Here is a 16,346-nt window from a genome sequence, read left to right as displayed (position 1 = left end):
GTAATTATATTCCACTTATTCCCACAGTCCTGTAGGGCCTCAGTGATTACTTAAAGAAAGAGCATAACTTAATTATTTCTGCAGTTATTAACAGATTAAACTGACACACAAGAGTCAACAGAATAAATATAACATGTATTTTATTGATTCCAACAACCAGTGATAGGTGGATGAAAGCCTTCAGAAACATGCCTTATCCATGTATTGGACCCAACTATAGTTATCCATGAATATACCTCTCTCTCTCTCTCTCTTTCTCTCTCTCTCTCTCTCTCTCTAGGATGAGTTTTTTCTCTCTCCTCCATGATTGTTGCCGCATCCAGAATGCTGACCTATTTACAATCTTTACAATGATGTCCTGTACAAAATAGAGAAATTAAGTTTTACAAAGGATTCTTTAGAAAAAAAAGAAAAAAAAAAAAAAGAAATATCAAATATCTTAGTATTAAAAAGGAAAACATTATCTGGAATGATTTTCCTAAACAATACATTAATGTCAACGTTTTTCTCATCACACAGCAAGTTTACATGCATTTACAACACTTAGAAACCCTTAACATTTGCACGCCAGTGACATTGGATACCGCATTACTTTTTTTTTTTTTTTTTTTTTAAATCTTAGTTTAGTCCACAACAAGCTTTGCAAAAATATGACTATTCAGCAACCTGCATTGGCCTAAGATATCAGATTCATCTCTTTATCTGGTTTGATTTTACTTGAAATGACAACAATGAAGTGCTGATTTCTTTTTTGCCAATGATTAGATCACAATTAGATTTTTAATCTTTTTGTTTGTTTATTGTCATTTGACCATTTACAAGTTCAGTCGTGATACTTTTGTTGCCATTCGGCAGGACAAACCGCATGAAACCGCTTCCGAGCATCTTCATTTCCTTAAACTACATCTATGAACCCTGTTCTCAAACGCAACGCTAGACAAGTACTCCCTCTTTTTAAGGCTCAGTATCACCTGTTAAAAAAAAAAGCTTCATTTTTTTTATCCTCTCATGCAATTTGGTCCTAATTAGGAGCTCGAAGACAGACCAGATGAAAAGACACTGAGTTTGCTTGTGAAGTTCAGACATTTGCTGATTGCCAACACCAGTAGAAGTTGCTGCATAGTCCGGATACACTAGTAAGCAAACACAAATCACAGCTACCACGGAGCAACAGGCACAACAACCAGTGAATGAGATGAGAAGCTCGAGCTGATGGCTTTTGTTAACCTGCAGAAACACACCAGGTTTGGGTTGGTAATACTGTCTAGTACCCGAAATATTTACAATGACTGACGTTATTCTCGATCGGCAGGTGACCACTATTGAGAGTCACTCTCCATTTGGCATCTTTTTTTCTTTAATTCATTCATTTTTTTTTAGTTCACAGGTGACCAATCAGAGCTGCGGACTTACTTGAAGTTTTGTTACCAGCCTTATGCAAACAGTGCAATAAGCAATAAGCAGCTCGGACACAATTTAAAATGTTAAACTTTCTTATCAAGCTGTCATAAAAGTGGTCTCACATTCATTTACAGGATTTATGTACATGTGAAGTTCAGCATGAGCACCTAAATGTTGACACAGTCTGGGACGAAGAGGTGAATTATTTCTGACACCTCTTCAACAACCGTGTGTCTCATTTACTCCATTAGGGTTTCTTTACAAAAACCTCCACAAAGTACCTTGTAAGGTGTTCAAATCTTGTTTTTTTTTTTTTTTTTAGGCTTGCCTTGGAACAAGTACTCTCCATTATCAGCTTATTACGGCGCCGTGCACCCGAAATGTTCTCAAATACGAACACCGTACCACATCAACATGGGCGTACATCATACCACGTCTCACATGACGTCACTGTCTCTACCTAATGTCTTCAACACTTCTTCAACAACACGTCATAAAAAATATCAGAAATGATCTTTCAGATCCATTTTCCGCAATTCTTTACATTTGACAGCTCTATGACACAAAACTCTTTGCTAACCTACCCTGAAAGTCTAAGCGATCTTTACTCAACACTAAAACAGCTTGGGACATCGTTAGAGAGCACCATACGCACCTAAATGATGATAATAAGCACGAGTGACGTTTATAATGAGATAATTCTGTTTGTGAAGCGCATGAAGTGCTGCAAATGAAATGGGCATAGGTAGCTTTAAAGTCACTCTACTCAGCCATTGTTAAAAGTGTTTTGCAGTGGAGCTTTGTGCTAAAGCTTCCTTTAAAAAGCACCTACTAGATGATCTATACTGTTAGATGGCCGTTTTATAAGTGTTTTCTATACATTCATAGTTGAACTTAAACCCCTAACTTGACAGTCAATATGCGTGATTAAAGTACAGTATTTGGTTCAGTATATTAGATATTTGCACCAAATAATATCGATAAAATAACCGTAGATGTGTCCTGTTTGTATGTACAGAATATATACAGTAACTACTCTGAATATGGGGGTAAAGATTTGAAACAAATGTTCTCTTTCCTACATAAAAGTTATAGAAAACAATCTAAATTGGGTTCAAATAGCATTTGCTTAATCTGTTTAATCAGAGGGTGGTTGTTATGCTATATTATCCCTGTGTATCTAACACCTGATATACATGGCAACGTTGATGACACTGCTTGTTTTACATAAACAGTTCGTGAAATCAAATCAAGTGCTTGGAAAATATGGTTACTGTGCAGCAACAAAGTGATGAACTAACATCACTAATAAATAACTTTTGTTTTATGCAAAAGAGTATGACAGCATGTTAATTTTATGAGCCACAAAAATGATAAAGATGTAAAAATATGTTTGCTGATAATTTATCCTGTAATATTTTATCATTTCATACTGTAAAAAAAAAAAACGATTGAAATAAATAATGCAGAGAGTTGAAGAAACAACTAATTCCTTAGCTGGGGTGATATTGATGAAAGCACCAGTATACTCTGCTGAAGTTGAGGTGAGACTGACGTCTTTGTTCTTAAGGCATTTTGTTTGTGTCACCTGCTCGGGTTGTAAAGTTCAGCATTGCATATGTATAAGATTTGGCCTTTAAAGACTTATACAGTAGATATGTACCAAAGAACTTTGCAATAAACAGTAGCATCTGTTATGCTGTCATACTCTTTTCCAAAATGAGTCACCATAATCAAGAATAGCTCCTGTTGAGATATCCCATGATGCACTTGAGCACAAAACGGGATGGGCCGTGCGCGCTGCTGCAGAAATCACCTGAAGTCTAAGTGCTGAGATGATGATTTCATGGTGATCTGTAAGCACCGATCTGAGAGTACTGAGGACTGACGTGGCGGTAAAGGGATGTGAACTGAAGTGAATGTGGTCCAGTCAAACACATAGTAAAGTAATAGCATATAGCTTTTAGTTCAATACTTGTGAACAGTCTTTTGAAAATACTGTATGTATTCAGATGATTTGTGATTACCCAGTTACACTTTTAACCTACTGGGGGGGAATGACCTTTTAAATCACCCTACAACCATTTCTGATGGTTCGTTTGTTCCTGAATGTGCACCATTACACTGGACAAAAACAATAAGATTTGAAGTGCTTAGTGTGAGCTTCGTATTCAAAGTTTAGGCAGGCTAGGGTCTTCTTTGTCTGGGGATTCAATGTAATTAGCAGCCTCTTGAAGTTTCAAAAGCATTGCCATCTACAACAGAGGGGAAAGAGTCGAGATGTCAGTAATCCAGAAGGATCCACAAGTTTTGAGTGTTAAACAAAAATCACCTCCGCGTGCTCTCTCTTACCAGTGGGTCAGATTCCATGGAGCTGGGTGGAGTTTCCTTGTGAGGCCTCTCCTCACAGTGCTGACCGGGGCTGCTCGAGCCGATGCTGGGCGGAGGCAGGTGGAACAGCTTTGCTTGGTCCTGCTGTGCAGACGGCCAGGGCAGGGTGCCCCTCACCCACTCCACCGGGTCCTCCCATACGGCCTTCTGGCCGTGGACCTGAGACGCCACAACATACCAGTAACAATAAAATTAGAGTGCAACATTTCTTGTGAAAGGGAAGCGACCAGCACTCCGTGAGGAAGAATCTAACGCTTGCTGGAAACAATTTTATGGATTTGTTTGCCTGCAGTTTCTCACCTTGATGCCGTCCTTGGCCCCCTCTTGTAGGTAAGGAATAATAGAGTGGTTCCAAAGGTCAATGAACCACGATCGAAACTCATCCATCTTGACTGGACAGGACAGGAAAAAGCAGGGACCTGAGGAGACATGGGAGGGGGAAGACCATTAAGGACACACTGAGAAACATGCGTCTATTCACACAAATAAACTTCTCCACACTGCCTACGCTTTCCACAGGCCTAAAGATAAGAGCTTCATACCAATGAGGAAGTCCGACGTGCTGTGCTTCTCCAGGAAGGTGTGCAGATGATACCACAGTTTGGGCACCCAGTCTAGCACCCTGATCAGGTCCTCATTGGTCAAGTTTCTCTCATCCTCTGTCTCCATCATCTTCCTGTGCAAGTAGCGCACCAGGAAGCCATTGGCTGGCTCCACATTGTTGGAGAAGGTAACCATTCTAAGATGACGAAAAGTACATGCAAAAAGTCAGTGAGTCACGATACAGATCAATAGGTGTGTACATCGCCGGGCTAGTTTGTCAGCCACATGTGGGATTAGAAACGTCATTTGTCCTTTTATCCACATCAACATCAGATCCCTGAGTTTACACTTTAAGTTAGACCCACAGGGATGGAGTCAATGAATTGGTTCATACTACTTCCCATATTTTGACAGTGGTAACCTAATTAAACCACCAAAATCAGAAATAATGTCTAAATAAGTTCTTAATTCTGTCTTGTTCCATTTCACGTAGCTATGACCTTCATCGATGTGACACTATCATTCAATCAAATGTATAAAAACAGTTTGCAGGTACCTGAACCATGGCCCTTGTCTGATGTGGATTCTGTTCAGTAGAGTGAAATAGTGGATTTTTCCTTTTACCATTATTCAGCCGAGATTAAAATGTTGCTGGCTTGTTGATCATTTTTGTTCCAACTCCAGACGACAACGAGCACAAGTCCTGACTGTCACTCACAGAGGTGCAGCTACACAGACATTTCATGGTGGTTGTCAGGTATGATTTTTTTTTTTCCTCAACCATAATAAAGTAAATTCATCCTCGGTATCCATGGCGCATTGCAAAATCAAACTGTATGAAATCATACTGAATCAGATAATAACACATTAACTCACACTTTACTACTGATCTGCTTTAACATGTTTTATGGTATTGTCTTGTTTGTTCCACAGCGATCTTTAAATCTTCAGTGTTATCAGGTCAGATTCAGCCGTAGCCCACAAGACTTCCACAACCGTTCCTTTAACCAACCTGAAGCTGAGATGGAGGCCGTGGTTCGCTATCATCTTCACTGGCTGATTGCTGGTTCCAATAATGTAAGGACTAAGGGCAGGAGCAATATTACAGTTTAGTTAAACGATCACATAAATATTCTTTCAGCAAGTTTCAGTCTGCGTATGCGGAGCTCACCATTTGTGATATTTGCAGGTGAGAGCACCATTGACAAGTTCGCTGATGGAAGCTGTGTCATGAATGTCATCCAGAATAACTACCAGCGGTATTTCTGTCGTGCTGGTTTCCCGATCGATCTGATTGGCCTGGTTGGAAAGATAAAGCTGCAGATCCTGAGGAGAAAGACAGACGGAGAGGCACTGACGAGAGTTGGCTAAAGGAAGCTGACAACGCAACAAACAAAATACTCCAGCGTTGTACGCATTCACCCGGGATGTCGGTTTCTGTTACCTTGCATGACTGGCGGTGCATGTTGAAAGTGACCACGATGCCGTCCATGACTTCGCGGGCGCTGCGGTCCACCAGGTACTCGGCCAGACGGAAAGCGAGGTAGCTCTTACCCGTCCCGCTCGGTCCGGACAGGATGAGACGGCGGTGTTTGAGCAGCAGACTGATGTAGTGTTGCATCATGGGTTTGGGAATGAGGGTTTCGAATACCAGGTTGTCCACACACTTCTCCTTCAAACCTGAACACAGTGAGGAAAAGTGAGAATGGACTGTGCTATTATAAGCAATAAATTTGACTATCTGCAAACTACCCAGCATAAATTAGAATTGGTGTTAAACTGTGGTTTGATACTTGATATTCTAGCGCTGCTATTAACGTCTATGGAAAAAAACAATACACATTACAAACAGGACCGAGGTTGGGTAAGAAGATGTTGTGAAAACAGATTTATATTCCCCTCACATGGCCTTCATAAGCAACACGGAGTTCAAGCATTTTGCTCTGAAAATAACTTTGCATCAAGTGTTGGGAGTCTTTGCACCCCCCACCAGTCTGCAGGAGGCTAATGTTCCGCCTTAACATCTATGGGGCCATGTGTCTCAGGCTGGTCGACCAGCTGGGCCTGGCTGCACTGAGATCATGTTACCCAGAGCCCTGTCTGGGCTGCCGCTGCTTTCCCAGCTCTCCTAGCACTTCGCTCCTTAAATTCCTGCATGCAAAGGTGCAGAGGGGTCGACTCTGCTCCCTGGACACAGCTCTGGTTTAGAATCACTGATAGACTTCACGTATGTTAATCGCGAAACAAAAAAGTGCTGTAACAGAAATATAATACATACATATAGATATATAGTACAATTATCTGTATTAGCTATGAAAATGTAAAGTTTGAAGGCATATCTTTGATGACTGTGGCTATTTCTGGAAAAGCAAAATATAATGTCAGCTGCCGAGGGGTCATTTGAGTCTATGTTTTGGTCGTCAATGAAGACACTTCACAGTTCAACGTGATGAAACGCACGTTAAACATAAAGCAGAGTTGTAAAGCGGTGGAAAAAAGCAACACTAGATTAAACAGCAATAGAGACAGACAGACCCAAATGTGTCGCTCTGATAAGCAGACAGACATGAGGATTTGCACTCAGTGAGACTTGGATCATACCGTTCCTCCTCAGATTAACACAACATTGCTGATGCAAAAGATCTGATTGACCGAAGAAACCTGATTCTGTATCCGTCAATATGTGCGTGGGCGCAGCTTTTAATCAAAAGATGTGTGGTTTCCAAATGGAAGAAAAAGCAGAACACATTCGGACGTTTATCTTGTTGTATTAGAGGTAAAAAACACCTCCTGCTTTGTCTAGATTTTTACAAAATATTGTCTTTGAGCAAGCACTGAAGTAATTATTACTAAATCAGTGCTTTCTGGAAAAAGTTTTCTAAATGAACAATGTATGATAACGCTGAATTCCACTGTTGCTTATAAAATGTATCTCACTTAATCTAATCTAATCATTTATGTCATCTGAATGAATTTACCTCCAAATCAGTGGAGGTAACTGTTCAATTTTAAATCCAAATATGATTTTCTACTTCAGTTACTAAGACATTTGTCCACAGACCTTTCAGAGCCACTGTGATGCTGATGGGGCCTCGGGACATGCAGCGAGAGGGCTGTGTCTCTGGGGCTTCTCCTCCCAGCACTCTCTTAATGTGGCCCATGCTGTAGCTGTAGATGGAGTCTGTAGACAGGCCCAGACTAGATGTGGGGTCCACCTTAGCTATGTACACCTGGAAAAAAGAAAAAGAGTGAATCTGACATAAAGTATTTATTGTGTGCAGACAAACAGTGGCCCATGTGATGTTTCCAGGCTAACTTCCAATACCTGCCAAAGGTGAAAGTAAACATGATTTGTATATGCGTGTGCCAAGCTCCTGCTCACGAGCCCTTTGGTTTTATTGGGCATCTACATATTACGAATTAAACCAGCGAGACCCTATTTATGCATCCAAGTTTCCACCTGTGTGCGGCAGTTAAACTCTCTGAAGTAACAACCAGCTAAATTTAATGTGACAGCTGGATCACGAACTTGACGCGCTTGACGTAAACTGTACATTCAGTTCTTGGACCGGTCACATTGAATGGAGTCGTCAGGAGAAGGCCGCTCACCTTGAAGGCCTGGCTGACAGCTGAATCCAGCATGGGCCAGTCCATCCTGCCGTTCACCCTGACGGTGCCCACAAAGAGGTCCTGCTGTTTGACCTCCTGTGGATGCAAAGTCCAACAAAGAGGCGATACAGAGGATTTACAAACATGTTTATCGGTGTGAAGAAGGAAAGATGAAGAAAAAAAATAAATACTTACATCTTTGAAGACATGCAAATCTGCTACACAAACCACCACCCTAACACGGTGATCGTCTCTCTGTGAGGAGAGGCTGAGAGAATCTGCAGAGAGGACGTCTGCTGAGGAGTAAATAAAAAGATGATGTTTCTGTAGCAGTTTGTGGTGGTAAATTCACATGTCCATATTAGTAAACCATGAAGGGTAAAAAATACGTATATTGGAAGTAAGGAGCACTGAGTGAAGTTATATGGGCATCAGACCTTCAAAATAAAAGCAGGGAGTTTTTTTTTAAACGAGATTAATAATTGGTATTGGAAAAAATGTGAAAATACAATGAATACTATGTGCCTCTTTTTTTCTTGTGGGTGGTGCATTTACAGGCCAGAGGGTGTATCTGCTGTACTTAAACATCTGAGCTAAGTATAAAATAAAACAGTCTGTATTACACACAGAAGGTATAATAGGACTGAGTAGACATGTCTCTAGAGAGACACTCCAGTCATCTCAACTAATTCACACTGTACGTTCAAGGCCATGCCAGATAATATTTACAATAATTCATTTTTAGCGTTTGTGTGAATACAATTTAATCCAAGTTCTGTGCCGACTTGTTTGCTACACTTGCAAAACTATTCTGACTCTAAAATGTCAATATGTCAGCGGGTGAACTGCACCTGAGCTGCTCCCCTCATTCAGCCCTCTGCTGTAGCTTTTGGGCATATTCATGGCCACTGACTGTCGAGGTGATGAACCTCCCAGAGCAGTGAGACCTGAGGACTGGGAGACGGAGCTGGAGGGGCCAGGAGATGGACAGGGGGACAGCCCACCTGTCTTCAGATGGTCGTTCTCAGCCTTCAGGTTCTCCACTGTCTTCTACAGACAAAATCACAAGTGTTACTGCAATTTCCATAAATGCCACTTTTTAATAATAAAAAGAGGGCAGGTAGACCTGACAGATTACAACACATAACAGCATACATGCATTAGACATCTAACTAGAAAATAAATGACATTACAAGGCGAACGAATCCCACATACCTGCATGTTGGTCATGGCATCCTGCAGCTGCTCCAGGTGATGAGCAGAGCTTAGAGCCTCCAGGCGGATGTCCGTCAGTTTACGCTCCTTCTCCCACAGCTCTGAACGCAGCTCTGATACAACCTTATCATCCGCCACCTCACCTCCTTCACAGACTCTGGAGATATACGGTTTAAACAAGGCAACATTAGAGATGTGTGAATGTAGCATGTATCATCAGACTGGCATCCAGAAACCTCATTTTCAAATGCTAAATTTGAAAATGACAGAAACCATCTGAATTAGGACTATTATCTTATCTAATTTCTTCATGTTACAGTGTTAAAAAAATTTGCTGCTGCGATATTTTCTGATCTGTCAGATGAGGAGATCATTGCAGGGAGAGGTTTACCCCGATGATGATGCAGAGGCTGAGGATTTCATTGACGATTGAGGATTATCTCCATCATGGTGGACTTTGGGGGAGGAAGGTGCAGAGGATTCTGGGGTGGAAATTTCCTCAATGTCAGCGTACGGCCCTGTTGACTTGGAGCCCTTCTTACTAAAGGCTTTGTTGAAGGAGCTGCGTAGCTGTACAGAGAAGAAATATGAGACCGGTACACAGTAAGCAATGCATCTAAAAGCTATGGCGGAGTATGATACAATTCGCTTCAGACAAGCCATGTTTGCCAGAGAGTCTTCCACGCTTTTTAACCTTCTTGTATGCACAGTATTTTTTCCTAATTCCTAATGTATGTAGCTTGTAGTGGTTTATGTATTTTGAGGTAGCAGTGGGTAGAAATACATTTCCAAACCATGACTTGGTGTAACGTTAGATTTGCAGGACTTAAAACGGATGAAATTCTACACAAAACATATCACCCAGTAACGCTCATAGCAGAGATACGTGGGATGTGTGAATGAAATGAGAGCAGCGACGGCCGTCGGAGTTCAACAGCATAACAGAACAGTTTAGTGGCATGCAGATTACTTTATAACACAGAACCAAGAATCTGTCGTTTAAGTCAATATGATCAAAACATGGTACAAAGTTGTTCTGTGAATCAAGTTTAGAAAGACGAGGAGGAATGTTTCACAAGTATGACTCATTAAGGGCATGCAGGCTGAGGAAGGGGAGGGCTGTTATTTACTATAGCAACATCACTCACCTCAAAGACCTAAAATAAAAAGCAGGGCAGCATGAGGGAAAGACCAGAGTCATACTTAATAACAGATTTGGATCAGGATAGGAGGAGAATCACACACACACACACACACACACATGCAGGAGAACAAAGTAGGACAGCGGCTGACTGACATCTTTTTTCAGATCAAATCCAGCATAATAAAACTGATAACACCTCACCAATGTTGTAGGCCTACACAAATGTATGCTTTGAATGCTTGTATTACATCCATTTATTATTTTTAAATCACTGAACTTTTTTTTTTTCCTTTATTATAATTGTAGTTTGTTTGTAATTGCTTTTTGTAGCCTTTTGAGCACAAACTCAAGAGTACGCAACCCTGCATTCCACCACACATATTGTACAGTATGAGCATGTGACAAAAAAGATCTGTTTTTGATTTGATGATCGAGGGCTAAACCAGACAAGTTTGAATTCAACATTGGTGAGATATTAGACCAATTGCAAACCCAGATGAGCTGTATAATTCTATATCAAAACTGTATTGGGGGCCTCTATCCCTTTCTCTAATGATCTGAAGAACATGTCTGGTTCATAAACATGCGTTTATCTGGGTGCCACCATACATGGCAGTGTGCTGCAACTGTGATGTAAAACTAATTTGTCAGTGACTGACAAAACTCATATACCCCCACAGTATTTCTAATCATAGTGACTTTATTCTGCCTGTGTGTCCTCACCCAGCTCTTCTTCTTCTTCTTCTTGGCGTCCTGCTCTTTAAGACTACCCATACTCGAGTGGCTGGTGGTGCTGGTGAGGCTGCAGATGCTTTCTGAGGAGTTCTGGCGATTGATCAGCATTTCTTAATACAAGGAGAGAAGAGCACATTGAATATTGGTAGGGGAGCATTAGAAATTCCTATCTTCATCTTTCCATGCGTTGTGGACAGGAGTCTACATGCCCAGTATATTCTGTACCTTTAGGTGCGATGTCTTGATTGCTTAGAGCCCCGTGAATGATTTCTTGGGCCTCTGTATTTTTGACCCTCAGATTTTCAATAGTGTCCTTCAGGTCATTGAGCTCTGAGTCCTGTAGAGGGAGAATTATAACGTGTGTTCATCTTAGCTTGCACATTAGTAACTGAACCACCATTCTTCTGAAGTGAGGAGTGTGCACTGTCTATCCACTTTCACTGAGGATGACAGGCTGCGTTGAGTGGCTGATGACAACGTGGAAATCCCGCCATGCAAGCCTTTGACCCACATCTCATTTCCAACACAGCTATGTCACCTTGTACCTTCTCTTTCACAGCCAGGGTGCAATATAAAGCAGTAGAACGGTGACAAAATAGTTTAACTTCATCATGTATTTGTTGGGTATCAGTACAACTATTTCTTTACAGTGACATTCAGCTTTCAATTGCTGGTTTGTTTACGTGTCACAGACTTTTCTCTTCACTTTCATCGGTTGTATAATATTCATTAGCAACATGTGATCAACAAGATACCTTCTGGTCCGAGGAGGCCGACAGGGTCTGCAGGCGTGCAGTCATCAGCGCCAGACTCTGCTCAAATGCCGCCACCAGGTTGGCCTTTGGAGGAAGACACAGAGGTAGAAGGAGACAGAGAGAGACAGAGACGAGTGGGGGGGTTGAGACAGCAGACAGGTATGAGTCACCGGCTGCATCGAATCAGTCTGCAGCCTCACACGTTCACAGCACATCAAGCAAATGGCTTTCTCCATCTGCTGGGAGAGGAGGGAGGGGATGGAGTAGCGGACAGCTGTGGATGATGTCAGAGATGAAAGAGGACGTTAGGGTAATGGTGGTGAGGGAGGGCAGTGGTGTGGCGCTGGGGGGGACAAACCTCGTCAACCTCATGTAGCATGTTTGACCTTTAGGCTGGGATGTCTCGCACTATTTCTGCTGATGGCGGCGCGTTGCAGTGCATTTCTCTCACAATTAAAAATCTTTTAAAACCCATGGAGGACAGCGTCATGTGGAATTTGTCAAGACATTGTGATAAACTCTACATGAAGGCTTATGGTGTGTCAGCTGATAGCTGAGGGAGATCAGCCCATTGTTCCCTTCCCTCTGTTAAGTTTGGCCAGCCCATAATTCCTTTCCTCATTTGTTTGTATCTTGCAAAGGTATTTCTTTGGGATACATTTATATGACAATAGAATATTCTGCTGCTCTTTGAATCTGCTTGAATGATGTTAGAGACCTCCCAAGAAAAAAATCTTTCAGGGGATCAAAAGGACTCAATAAAAATTCAACTTCTCGATGTTTCCCCAATAAAAGCAGACCTACGCTACGGTTGCTTAAGTGTCTTACATCACAGGAAAGTCTTTATCTCTTTCTTTTACAGAACTGCATTTCTCTCTAATGTCTATAAGTTGTATCCCAAAGGTTAGTACTGCATGTGTGGTATCTTGCTGCAACAGTCTTCAAATCTAAGAGAGCTATCAGAATTAGTCAGAAATGGGTGCAGAGAAAATTTGCTGATTAATTAGCCAGTTGAATTGAAATCATTCATTTTCACTCTGTTCTGACATTTTAGAAACCAAGTGAAAAAGTTAAAATTCAACATGAAAATAATTATTAGTTGCAGCCCTTGTCAACATGCTTCACGGTAGGTGATGAGGTCAGCTGTGCCACGCAGCGAGCCCAACGGAGGTGTGCAACAAACCTGGCCCAGCTGCTATACCCAGCATCCAGAGGTGTGGGTCAGCGGGAGGCAGGCAGGGGGCAGCAACGAGTCCAGCCAGCAATACAACCAAGAACGTAAAAGAGAGGGATAGTGGTGTTAGGAATGGGATTATACTTCTTATACAGTAAAACATATGCGGAAAGACAGACTCACACACACAGGCTTTGCACAGTCACTTAATATGTTCAAAACACCCAAGTTAGTTAGCAGAGGCAGAGGGTAAAATGTGCAATAGGAGACTGTAGTTCATACTGGTTGCCTATTATTAGATCAGGATCAGTGGTTAGGTGGTGTTAAAGTAAAAGTTGAGTGTGATTCAAACAGCCAGAGTCAAGCATCTAGAAGCTGCAGGGTGAGACTTTAAGAGGAAGCAGGGGTGCAATATTTCTCGGCTGGTTCAATCAAAGGGTTAAAGGCAAGTATTGAGGGTTAAGGTTAAGGCGTCTATCAATACTGCAGTGCTGAAGGATCAAAGCAACAGTGGAAAGATGTGAGTTGCTGTGAGAGAACTGGAAGCATAGAAAGTCTGCTGTGAGGCCAAAGTGACAGGGGGCACCCCAGTCCACTGGTTATGGCACTGACCGTGAACTGCAACCCCGGGAACCTTTCTTGAATTTTTCGGGTGTTTCCTGTCATCCACCCACTTTCAGCTATCAAGTAATGTCTCAAAACATAATTCGGAAAAGCCCGAGGTTGGTAGATCCTTGATATCTTATGACTGGTTGTCTATCTTACTCCCTGCAAGTCGGACAGATGCCAGAGCTATGCCTTGGCATCTACAGTTATCTAAAGCGATCCTTATTTTCCTAAGTGAGCAAGGATTCACACCATCCGCACCCCACATCTCACCCTCACAAAAATGCAGGACAGATATTAGATATACCTGTTAAAAGGGGTTCCTGCGTTTCATTTGGATGTGGGGTGCATCGTCAGTGAGTTAAAGGAGGTGTAATCTCCATCTTGGACTAAAAGATTTGGCATGCATTAACAACTGAGTTTATGAAAAGATGCCAACGTGAATCATACGTACATTGGCAGAGAGCTGCATGGTCAAGTCGGCAACCTTTTCTTGGGAGTTTTCCAGCTCTCGCCTCAACTTGCGGATTTGCTGTGGACAAATTGAAAAGTAAGCCCCTGCGGTATTAACAGTGTATTATACGGTCCACCACACAAAAAGCTACATGTGTTGAGGATATTAATACAGGCTTTTATTATTATAATGCAGCAGCTGAATGTGTTGAAATGTGTAGTTTTGTTTGACAATAAAAACAAAAATATGCAAACAACAAAACAAGAAAGTTATTGCACCACAACAGACAGTAGGCAAATACACTCCAAACCAATAGATGTTAAATCAGTTGATTTCTACCACTTTTCTCATGCACTGAGAGTTTTATGGGGTCTGAAAATCGTCTTATTAAATGTGAGCAGGTAATGCTGAAGGACAAAGAATATTAGAGATAAGACAAAATGAACTGAGTTATGAGCTCAGATCCGTGGTCACAGACTTCACTGAGCACTGATAACACTATCTGATGAATGACCCTGTTTCAACAGGAAATGACTGACAGATGACGTGGAGGAAAGGCACAATGCAAGTTGAAGAGTCATGGCACGTTGGCCTTACCTCTCCTTGTATCCTCTCCTCATTCTAAAGAGGGCATGATGGAAGCAAATAAACAATACAGAGGGGTAAGGCACAGTATTAACTTTAGGGGCAACTACTTATCCACAGTAAAAGTACATCACTGAAGTCTTATAGAGATGACAGTCGCGAAAGAGAGGCACTGAATAGTGGTCCATTCACAGAATGCAATATCAGGTCATTAGGAGTAACCAGCATGGGGTGGATTTAAGGTCATTTAATATAACGCATGAAAGATTCTCCTGAATGTCAAAAAAGGCAATGCATCATTATGATTGAGGCAATTTGCCCACATTAGCTGTAGTGGAGGAAATTCTTTGCTTAATTAAATGATCGCTTTGGTTTTTGAAGACAGGAGAAATTGTAAACTGAAGTCACAAAGCACTAAACTCTAGGAAAAGTAACATTATACTGTACATACGACTGTGTTTACTCACCGAAGAGTAGTTGGATGAAGCATTGGACGCCAATGAGAGCACAGAGCCGTGCACTGAAACAGGAAAGACAGAGATTTGATTTACTATTAAAAGTAACTAATTATGTATTTGAGAACAATACTAATGTAAACAAATCTTTGTTATAGCATTGAAATACACTGAGGACTTGATTAGAGCTTTTTAGTGCTAGAATGTGAGTTAAATATACATATACACTGTACTGATGTTATATATCATTACATTATTTGTGTGTGTGTGTGTGTGTGTGTATACAATATATTTTTGCATACGCAACAGCATAACTCATTATACAATAGTAATTCGTACATTATCATCCCCACTATTGTTATTATAATCATCATTTTGCACCATTATGCACTTTAGCCTGCACTTTTGATTCTCCTCTTTCTTTTTTTATAGTGTTCTTATTGTATTCAGATGTACCTGGCTGCTATGGCAATTTAATTTCCCTTTGGGGATTAATAAAGTCATCTATCTATCCGACTATCTATCTAAAAGACCTGCCAAATATTTCAGAGTGAAAGCAGGTTTAAATTATTGGTTGAAGTCGTTTACATTTGGATCACAGATAGTGCCTTTAAATCCTCATACAACTCACTATCAATCTTAAATGGAGGCACCAAGACTCCTTTCCATTTTCTTTGTTTATAAAAAACAAATGCCCTTCTGACATTTAACTTAACAGATTGAGTGCTGCATGAGCGGACAGTTTTGTTTAATTTGAGGCTGTGTTGGGTGACTCCCCTGCAGGGAGGCCGGCTGAGCAGGCTCACCATCATCCCCTGGTTCACGGAAGGATCCACACCGCATCATGCTTTTTGGCCGGTCAGCCAGGGACATACTGCTGCCAAGGGGGGAGGATCCATAGAGATCGCAGGCTGACTCACTGGGGGGGCCTATGCTGTTGGAGCGTGATATCCTCGGGGTGCCACTAGAAATTGGGGCGACTATCATAAAACAGAAACGTTTGTAAAAACAGTGAGTGGTACTGTAGGATGAAGTACTGTAGAGAAACACTCTCTCTTACACACACACTTACACATATAGTGCATCTAGGTATAGCGCCTCTATTCTGATGACTCAGTGAAAGGCAACACTACGGTTCCACAACAGTCGAAGAGATAAATATAGCCTGACTTGACCCCCTATTGCCTCCATCTCCAGCATATTTCAGACTTTAACTCAAGTCTACATGAGAGCAGATACAGGATAGTAATATTCACATGGTCACATCTGACACTATAAT

The 16,346-nt window shown here is 41.5% G+C and overlaps 1 protein-coding gene across 1 annotated transcript in view; it reads right to left on the bottom strand.

The window, feature by feature from the left end:
• Positions 1-123: 123 nt before the first annotated feature.
• LOC139212258 (neuron navigator 1-like) overlaps positions 124-16,346 on the bottom strand; it is a 52,298-nt gene continuing 36,075 nt past the window's right edge. Inside the window, exons 11-32 of the mRNA XM_070842770.1 lie at positions 15,874-16,047; positions 15,080-15,132; positions 14,625-14,648; positions 14,028-14,105; positions 12,977-12,985; positions 11,794-11,877; positions 11,264-11,375; positions 11,027-11,148; positions 10,308-10,316; positions 9,551-9,729; positions 9,160-9,316; positions 8,796-8,994; positions 8,140-8,240; positions 7,945-8,040; positions 7,397-7,565; positions 5,780-6,015; positions 5,507-5,661; positions 5,348-5,419; positions 4,335-4,531; positions 4,093-4,211; positions 3,754-3,951; positions 124-3,656 (exon numbers count right to left, since the gene is read on the bottom strand). Coding sequence (XP_070698871.1) covers positions 3,573-3,656; positions 3,754-3,951; positions 4,093-4,211; positions 4,335-4,531; positions 5,348-5,419; positions 5,507-5,661; positions 5,780-6,015; positions 7,397-7,565; positions 7,945-8,040; positions 8,140-8,240; positions 8,796-8,994; positions 9,160-9,316; positions 9,551-9,729; positions 10,308-10,316; positions 11,027-11,148; positions 11,264-11,375; positions 11,794-11,877; positions 12,977-12,985; positions 14,028-14,105; positions 14,625-14,648; positions 15,080-15,132; positions 15,874-16,047 — 2,627 coding nt within the window. The 3' untranslated portion in view covers positions 124-3,572. The remainder of the gene's footprint in view (positions 3,657-3,753; positions 3,952-4,092; positions 4,212-4,334; positions 4,532-5,347; positions 5,420-5,506; positions 5,662-5,779; positions 6,016-7,396; positions 7,566-7,944; positions 8,041-8,139; positions 8,241-8,795; positions 8,995-9,159; positions 9,317-9,550; positions 9,730-10,307; positions 10,317-11,026; positions 11,149-11,263; positions 11,376-11,793; positions 11,878-12,976; positions 12,986-14,027; positions 14,106-14,624; positions 14,649-15,079; positions 15,133-15,873; positions 16,048-16,346) is intronic.

The sequence above is a fragment of the Pempheris klunzingeri genome, chromosome 2, assembly GCF_042242105.1.
Source record: "Pempheris klunzingeri isolate RE-2024b chromosome 2, fPemKlu1.hap1, whole genome shotgun sequence".
Classification (NCBI taxonomy): Eukaryota; Metazoa; Chordata; class Actinopteri; order Acropomatiformes; family Pempheridae; genus Pempheris; species Pempheris klunzingeri.
The sequence above is the reverse complement of the archived record's forward strand: the minus strand, read 5'-3'. Positions and strand labels throughout refer to the sequence as shown.